Source organism: Oratosquilla oratoria, chromosome 3, assembly GCF_046742065.1.
Source record: "Oratosquilla oratoria isolate Oo_2021 chromosome 3, ASM4674206v1, whole genome shotgun sequence".
Taxonomy (NCBI): Eukaryota; Metazoa; Arthropoda; class Malacostraca; order Stomatopoda; family Squillidae; genus Oratosquilla; species Oratosquilla oratoria.
In genome coordinates this window covers 70,714,152-70,722,746 of record NC_134779.1, presented here as the reverse complement: position 1 = coordinate 70,722,746, position 8,595 = coordinate 70,714,152, and the positions used below count along the sequence as shown (strand labels likewise).

At 45.2% G+C, this 8,595-nt stretch overlaps 1 protein-coding gene across 1 annotated transcript; it reads right to left on the bottom strand.

The window, feature by feature from the left end:
• Nucleotides 1–222: 222 nt before the first annotated feature.
• LOC143018656 (uncharacterized) lies at nt 223–901 on the bottom strand. Its single transcript, XM_076174247.1, has 2 exons — nt 594–901; nt 223–470 (listed from the first exon to the last, which is right to left on the bottom strand). The coding sequence occupies exons 1-2, from the start codon at nt 899–901 to the stop codon at nt 233–235; spliced, it is 546 nt and encodes a 181-aa protein (XP_076030362.1). The 3' UTR covers nt 223–232.
• Between the last annotated feature and the right edge of the window lie 7,694 nt (nt 902–8,595).

Here is an 8,595-nt window from a genome sequence, read left to right as displayed (position 1 = left end):
GGTAAACAGGCGGGAAAGGAAGACTTTGCCGTGAGCTTTTTCTACCACACCCTTCTCCACCATGGCTCTGACGTGGTGGAAGACGTCTGCTGAGACCTCGGTATCTGGGGGCGGACGACGTAGAGGAGGCAGCTGTTCCCAGGGCCAGGTTAGGCCGTGTTTGATGGTGCGGGCTGCCCATCCATGGGAGGGCCACGCGTGGTCCCATCCCCGTAGGCAGCCCCTCACTGCCTCACTTCTCCCTTGGTTCCGCCTTGGTGTGCTGGGCGGTCTGGGTAGCTGTGTCGGTGGAGCGCTTGATGTTGGTGGAGGAGGGCTGCTTACGGTGCCGTCTCTGTTGGCCCGGCGCGCCCCCTTTACCACGTCTCGGCTGGTTCGCTCCACGCTGTTTGCTGCGTTGCGGAAAGGAGCGAGTGCCGGGGCGGATGTCCTTGTGCCCCTGTTGGTGGGTAGCTGTGGACGGCCTCGGCCTGAGGGAAGAGAGCGGTCAAAGCTGAGAAAATGCCTTGAATTAGATAACATATGGTGGAAAGTAAGGCAAGGTGTTATCATGTGTCCTGTAATAACAGACAATGAAAGCATAATGCACGTACCTATACTGAGGAACTGGTACTTGTATGATGGTCGGCATGGCTGCAAGTACTCGGTCCGTGGCCTCCCGGTCGAACAGGTCGAGCGAGAGTGGTTTGGCCCTGATGACACCCTGTCTAGCCTCCGCGGGTACCGACTTCACTGCGGAGCGGCGGGAGTCGGCCCTGGCCTCGGCGAAGGCACGGACTGCGTGGGGTAGGGCTGTTGCCACTAGCGACGCCGTCTGCTCGCCCACTTCACTCAGGAGGTTCAGGGTGTCCCTGTGAACGACACGTGGGAAGAGGTTATTATTATTATGATAAGATGCCATAAGAAATATAACATCAAAATTACACAGTGCACTTACGAAGTCATAGACAGAAACTGAGGAACAAACCTGAGTTGACCGTCGGAGGCGGTGTGCACTTTGCTAGCCAGGGAGCGTGGGGCTTGTGTCAGGGTGGAGGTCAGGGAAACCACTGAGAGAGTGTGGACCAGTTCTGTCTTGGCCGATTTCTCCTTAGTGGCCAGTTTACTCTCTGGCTCACTGAGTCTGGACGGGAGCGAGAGAGCATCGCAGGTAGTTTGCGTACCTCGCCAAAGTATCCTGGGTAGAGCAGGGTCTACACAAGATGAAGGCGGGAGTATGGGCACAGATGGTAGTGCTGGACGTTTAGGTGGAGCGGACTTAGTAGAGAGAGAGGCCGTCTCGACCAGTGCAGCCGCGTCCATATTTCTCCCCTTTGCCTCAGCGGGGAAGTAGGACGAGTCGGGCATGCGAAGCATCGGTACCTCATGCTCTCTATACACGGGTGACACGTCGGCGGGGAACAGTAGTGGATTCATGAGCATAGCTCTGACAGCATCAAAGCACGTCTTTTGATTAAACTTTGGTTGCTGTGGTGTCTGCTCCGCCTGTGACCAGGGTTTCAGTATGTAGGATATACGCTGGTCACCTTTGTCGTCCGTAGAGATACTGATGAGGACGTCAGTCCGAATCACAAAACCAGATGGTGAGGTAGGATCCGGGGCAAGCGCTATCAGCTTTCCTCCTTCGTGTTTCGTCGACCACGTAGACGGTAGAGGGGCCCAGTTGTAAGGCACGAAGTTAGTTATAGGCTCATCTTCTTCCTCCCAGTCCGCGTCGTCATTCGAGTGTGACGAGGCGAAGCTCGGTGAGGGAGGTGGAGAGGAGCGGGCCGGACCGGGAGCGAGGGCTGGTGCCGGTCCCGGGGCAGGCGGAGTAGTATGATACCAGGACTGAGAGGGTAGCGACTGGCGGATCAGGTTCAGTATCTCTTCTCTGAAGCCCGGCACCTCTGAGAGGAGAGAAAGTTTAGGCCTCTTGGTGGTCCTAGGAGAGCGGGATCCGGAGCGTGACCTCCTCCTGTGCCCTTTAGACCATCTATGTCTATGGTGCCTGTCCTCTCTCGATGGGGAGGGAGCAGACGAGGAGGAAGAAGGGGAGCGAGGTTTCCCGTTGCTCCTACTCTTACTCTTAGAACTGTGTTTCTTACGCGGCGAGGCCGGTGGGGGAAGAGACACTAGGGAGCGCGACACTGAACTCGAGGAGAAACGGTCTCGGGTAGGCGAGGGAAAGTGCGCGTGAGGAGACGAGCGTGAACGAGGCGTGTCACAGTCCCGGGTAGGCGAGGGTGAGCGTCGCCCAGGCGAGGGGCGTAGCTCCTCCCTTGACTGGTGTGGAGAGCGAGAGCGGCGGGTAGGCCGAGAGCTAGGACGGGAGTGGGAATGGAGGCCCGAGGTGGAGCTTCTCCTAGAAATGGAGCGGGTACGAGAGCGTGACCGTCTCCTAGGGGTAGAGTGTTGCCTTGCTTGAGATGAGGCACGCTCAGGAGAGGCAGAGGTGCCTCCCGACACCGTACGGGCCCTGACGAGACCCAGCTCAAGGGCCAGGGCTTGATCAGCAACCTCTACCCGCGGGCTGCCCCGCTTTTGTGCTGCCTTCTTCAGGCGCTGCCACACCGCCCGTAGGGACACTAGAGGAGGCGGAGCCGGTCTAGTGTCTTTAGGGTAGAGCCTCAACTGGTGCACCCAACACTCACACTGGGGGCAGGCGGTTGGGTCGTAGCGGAAGTCTACGAAACAGGGCGAGTGCGTGGAGCAGGCGAAGTGGCCGTCTCTAGCCACCTTAGCGGTGCAGCCATCCTGAGAACAGATCAGGTCAGCACACTCTGCCTGAAAAGATAAAATGCACGGAGTTAGAAGTAGTCCACCAAGGGAGGAGTGACTAACAATTCTAAAACGTGACTCGAGAGGTACGGGTTGCCCAAAACTCCGTACATCGACAAAAAACACCCAGAGGGTGGTACCAACACCAGGATAGCTCAGTGGGCGACTGGTGTTGGTGAGAGCTGTACCCCGGAACGGGGTAGTCACCCACGCTAGGAGGGTGGCGTGACCCGTCCCTCGCCGGACGGGATGCGACGACAGTAGCCCGGCACGGGGGTGAGTGTGTGACGTGTCGGGCCAATGTTGTCCACCCTTGCCAAGAGTGGACGGCGGGCAGGGTCCGCGTGGATTCAGGGTGATGCTAAGATCAAGAACCAAGCAGCGTAGCAAGAGCTACTATGGGGTGCGTGGAAGCACGCATCCACGAGTTCGGAGTACCCAGGGAACAACCGAACACGTACTCTCGAGACCGGGCGTAACTGGCTGGGAAACGTCGGTAAAAACGAGAGGAGTCTACTCTGAAACAAACGTCCAGAGGTCCCCCAAACCTCAAAGGAGAACGGAGTACCCAGGGAACAACCGATTCCGAGGAGGGGGGGAGGGAAGAAATTGCTAACCCTAGTGTGGTGAGCACACACCCTCATCACACCAAGGAGGTCCCACGTACGGGCCTCAGGACGGCATGGGACAACAAAAACCACCCATTGTTAGAAAATGTGGTACGTCGAGACGACGGAACACAAAATCTAACAACAGGATCGATAAAAAACGGAGGTTAATCTAGCGAGAGGAAAAAGAACTGAGGGAGTACACATGTGGAGCAACCCCGGAAGTTCTAAGTCCCCGCGCACAAAAACCACAGCCGCCACATTTCTCTAACTCACACGGGAGAGATAGAGAATGGAAACGGCCAAAAACTTTTTCGGAACTTACCATGAAGAGGAGAGGGGTCGGACGAGAAGGAAGAGTGCTGTCTTCTAGAGGAGATGTCGACGACACGGTCCGAAAAAGCTTAATGAGGTATCCTGGCCTTCCCTGCCCACGACCCGCGATGCGCATGCGCAGTTTACTTAGTCTATCGGCATTTGCCGTGTTCTTCGTTTTCTTTCTTCTTGGAATCTGTTAAACACTGGCTAATGAAAGTTTCTTTCATTGATGATCTTCAGATACTTCGGACCTTAAGGGCAGCCAACACGGGACATGATGGCTACCCCCGATGTATAAGCACAAGTGTCCTGATTCTTTCCACCGAAAAATTTCGTTTTCGCCTTCCAGATGAAGGTCTAGAGTTGTAACAGGGGGGAAACTTTTGTGTATTGGAAACTTGAATATCTTCCATGTAGCTTCGTTAGCGTTGACATACCGAGCATCTTGATAATTTCTTACTTCATTGATGACTTCGTCGTCTTCTTTTGTTTTTGAATACAGTGGAGGAAAAAATATCACGGTAGGATATAATGTCACTAGACAAAATATAATTTTAGAAAGGGATGCCGGACATAATGTCACTGAACGATGGGAGGCCGGCGTGAATCACGGTGACGTAGGGGGACAAAATGTACAAAAAGGATCGGATGACCGTGATCGACCAGATGTCCGTGATGGGGGAAATGTTAATTTTGATAGGAGAAATGTTAATGAGGCATTGAATGTCAATGAAGGACCAAATGATAATGATATAGAGCAAGGTATAAATAAAAAACAAAATGATAATATAAGACATGATATTGAAAATAAAAATGTGTCAAAAAGAAATAATCACGAGTTTCTTAAAACCATGTACTTTAATGCTCGTAGTATTAAAAACAAATTTCAAGAAATACAGGCGTATGTCAAAAGCGAAAATCTCGATATGATAGGAATAACTGAGACATGGTTAAATGGTACAGAGTTTGAAGCTGAATTTAATATTGCGGGATTTAAACACTTTCATCAGGATAGAAATCACAAGAAAGGTAGAGGTGTTCTGTTGTACGTTAAAAACAATGTTCATGCTTGTATTTTAGAGAAAGTGAAACAGGATGCATATGATAGTTTGTGGGTTGAGTTAACCCAAACAAATGGACAAAAAATGAATATAGGTGTAATATATAGGCCAAAGACAGTATCATTAGCAGACGACAAACTGTTATTTCAAGAACTGTCTAGTTTCTGCAACCGGGATTTATTGATAATGGGTGATTTCAATTTTACTGACATTGATTGGATGACCCTTGAACATGGCCATATAGGTAATCGCTTGATTGATTTTCTTGGTGACAATTACTTAATTCAGCATGTAAAAGAGCCCACAAGATATGGAAACTTACTCGATCTATTGATCACTAGCCGCGAAAGCATGGTAAGTGATGTAGAAGTCGGTGAATCTGTTGCAAATAGCGATCACAACTTAGTCAGATTCAAACTCCTAAACAATTTTAGAATAGATACTTGTGCTTCTAAAATACCCGATTTCAGTAAAGCTCAGTTCATAGGACTACGTCAGGAGCTTCAGCTTACAGATTGGGAGGCAAAATTAAACGAAAGGCCTGTAGATCAGATGTGGGAAATATTTCAAAATACGCTCACTAAGATGATTCAAACTTACATTCCTTTTAAGGACAGACGTCCCCCAAATCAGGCTCGCCCAAAGTGGCTCGACAAAGAAACTGAAAAAAGTATTGCTAAAAAGAGACAGGCTTATAAGAAATATAAGTGCTCGGGTGCATCTAATGACTATGAAAGTTATGTATCAATACAGAGAGATTTAAAAAAGACAATAAGAAAAAGAAAACGACAATACGAAATGAACATCGCTGATAGATCCAAAGAGAATCCCAAAGAATTCTATAGTTACATTAGAGATAAAAAGGTTGTTAGGAATCACATTGGTCCACTATTATCTGCTGACGGTCAACTTGAATATTCAAATGAAGGAATGTGTAATATCTTAAACAATTATTTTAGCTCGGTATTCGTAAACAAAACACCTCAAAGTGAATTCCAAACTGAAACCTGTGAAAAGTCTGGGTTAAACTTACTCACTACGGTAGATATAACAAAAGAAAAAATTAAAAGGTGTATAGACAAACTCAAAGTTAATAAAACACCAGGGCCTGACGGCTGGCATCCAAGAATCTTAAAGGAAATGAAAAATGAGATTGTTGTTCCATTAGAAATTATTTTCAAGAAATCCATCATATCCGGAGATGTCCCAAGAGAATGGAAGCTAGCTAACGTTACTCCCATATTAAAAAAAGGTGACAAAAAGAAACCAAATAACTATAGGCCTATAAGTTTGACTTCAATCGTAGGAAAAATATAGGAAACTATCATCAGAGATGCTATCGAACATCATTTAGAAAGTAACTTTTTGATAAATGATAGCCAGCATGGTTTCAGACGGAAACGTTCTTGCGTGACTAACTTACTCGAATTCTACAACACAGTTATCTCGAATTATGACAAAAGAAACAATATAGATTTAATATATCTAGACTTTGCAAAAGCTTTTGATACCGTCCCACACGAAAGACTACTTACTAAACTAACTTTGCATGGAATAAGTGGTAGCCTATTAGGTTGGACTAGTAATTGGTTGAAGGGTCGAAAACAGAGAGTTGTTTTAAATGGAAAAACTTCTGGATGGAAAAGTGTTGCAAGTGGAGTTCCTCAGGGTTCCGTTCTTGGGCCACTTCTATTCATAGTATATATAAATGATATAGACCATGGACTAAAATCTACTGTTTCCAAATTTGCTGATGATACAAAACTGTGCGGAGTGGCAAATGATCACTCAAACCAATTAGATATTCAAGAAGATTTAGATCAATTACAGCAATGGTCTGAAAAGTGGCTAATGAAATATAACACAAGTAAATGCAAGGTAATGCACATAGGTAAAAATAACAGTAAGTACGATTACAAGTTATTTGGAAATTCGTTAACAAAAGTGGATAGTGAAAAAGATCTCGGTGTAATTATCAGTAACGACCTCAAATCATCCAAGCAATGTATTTCAGCCTCTGAGAAAGCAAATAAGATTCTGGGACTGATTGCGCAATCTTTTGATTTCAAAAGTCCATCACTCATTAACAAGCTATATAAATCGTTAGTTTGTTTACATTTGGAATATGCTGTTTCCGTATGGTCACCGAATCTCATTAAAGACATTGACAGACTGGAAAAAGTACAACGGCGAGCCACAAAACTGATTCCAAATATCAAAAATAAATCATACGAAAATCGACTAAAGCACATGAATCTGTTTTCCCTAAAAAAGCGTAGACTCAGAGGTGACTTGATACAGGTCTTTAAGATTTTAAAGGGAATTGACAACATCAAAAGTGACCAAATTTTCACATTGAATGAGAATCAGACAAGAAACAATGGTCTCAAACTGTCCGGAAATAGATTCAATTTGGAAGTAGGTAGAAACAACTATGCCAACCGTGTAGTAAATGAATGGAATAAACTTCCTGCACAGGTAGTGCAATGTAGTTCAGTTCAAAGCTTTAAGAATCATTTAGATAAATACTTAAGTAAGATGCTGTAATGATTATAATTTATCTCATATTATTTGTTTTTGTTTTGTTATCATTTGTCTGCCCCATTTTAATTTATTATTAGTTATATGTTAATTTATTATTTACTATTTACCTGTTTATCATTTTAACTATACCTATGCATTTATTTATGTATTTTATTTGTTATTTACATTATTATAGTTTTTATTTATTATTTTATTACTAATATGATTTTTTTTTTTTTTTTTTTTTGCATCCGACCTAGATATGGATCAAAAGGTCTCCTGTTGGCATGCTCCGCCTTTGTAATCCTTTGTAATATACGGTCACAACCCTTGTTCACGTACTTAGTCACATAAGCTATAGCTTTTATAGAGTTTGAACACTCAACGTTTATGTGGGCGTTATATTTAAGACACAAATACGGATTATACGGCACAACCCAGGAGATATCCACATTCACAATGTTTCCTTTGACTTTCTTTTCAAAACTATTGCCTCCTTCTCCTATAGCCCTTCCTCTGTACAGTGGGTACCCGTTATTCCCGAATAACAAATTATCCCTACACGGTTTAGGAAATCCCTTTGCCACAGCAATTTTTTCCTTGCACAGATTTTGTTTGGCAACACACAAGTGATTCATCGAATCCTTTGCAAGGTCCATGGATCAAACATTTTGTAACTATTTCGAATAATTTCGGTTCTTTGTTTTTGTCTGGTATTTCTGCAGATATTATATTACTAACCAATTCCGCATTTACTGTGTTTTTCATCCATAAGAGAATATGAATATGGGGAAGACCTCTTTTCTGCCATTCTACACTATAAAGATACGCCTTTACCTTTCCGAAAACGCATCTGACTGTCAAGTCATCTATGAGGCTGTCGATTTTCATCTTGAAAATTCTGCTAACTAAATCAGGTCTATCTCCTTTGTTTTTCGACGTGCTTTTGGTTTGTGTTGACGACTCCTCTAGTTCTGTCCATGCTGGATTCATCGTAAACGTCATGAAAAAATCAGGAGAACCGTAATTGGACACGAAAGCAAGCGCATCTTGCTGTCGCTGCTTCATGTATCTTGGCCCTCCCACGTATGTTGGGGGCATGTATTGACCTTGGTTGGAGGTATGATTATCCGCTGCCCTTTATGTTTTCCGTTTTCTCCCTGCAAAATCTCAGACCGTTCTTTTCTGATATCACTTTGGTTATTTTCAATGAATGCTAACCTCATTGACTCAACTTTTACATAATTGTCAACAACAAATTGCTGGAATAAACGTCGACATTTTGTTACATAATTGAAAATCCCTTCACGTTCCATGTACATCGA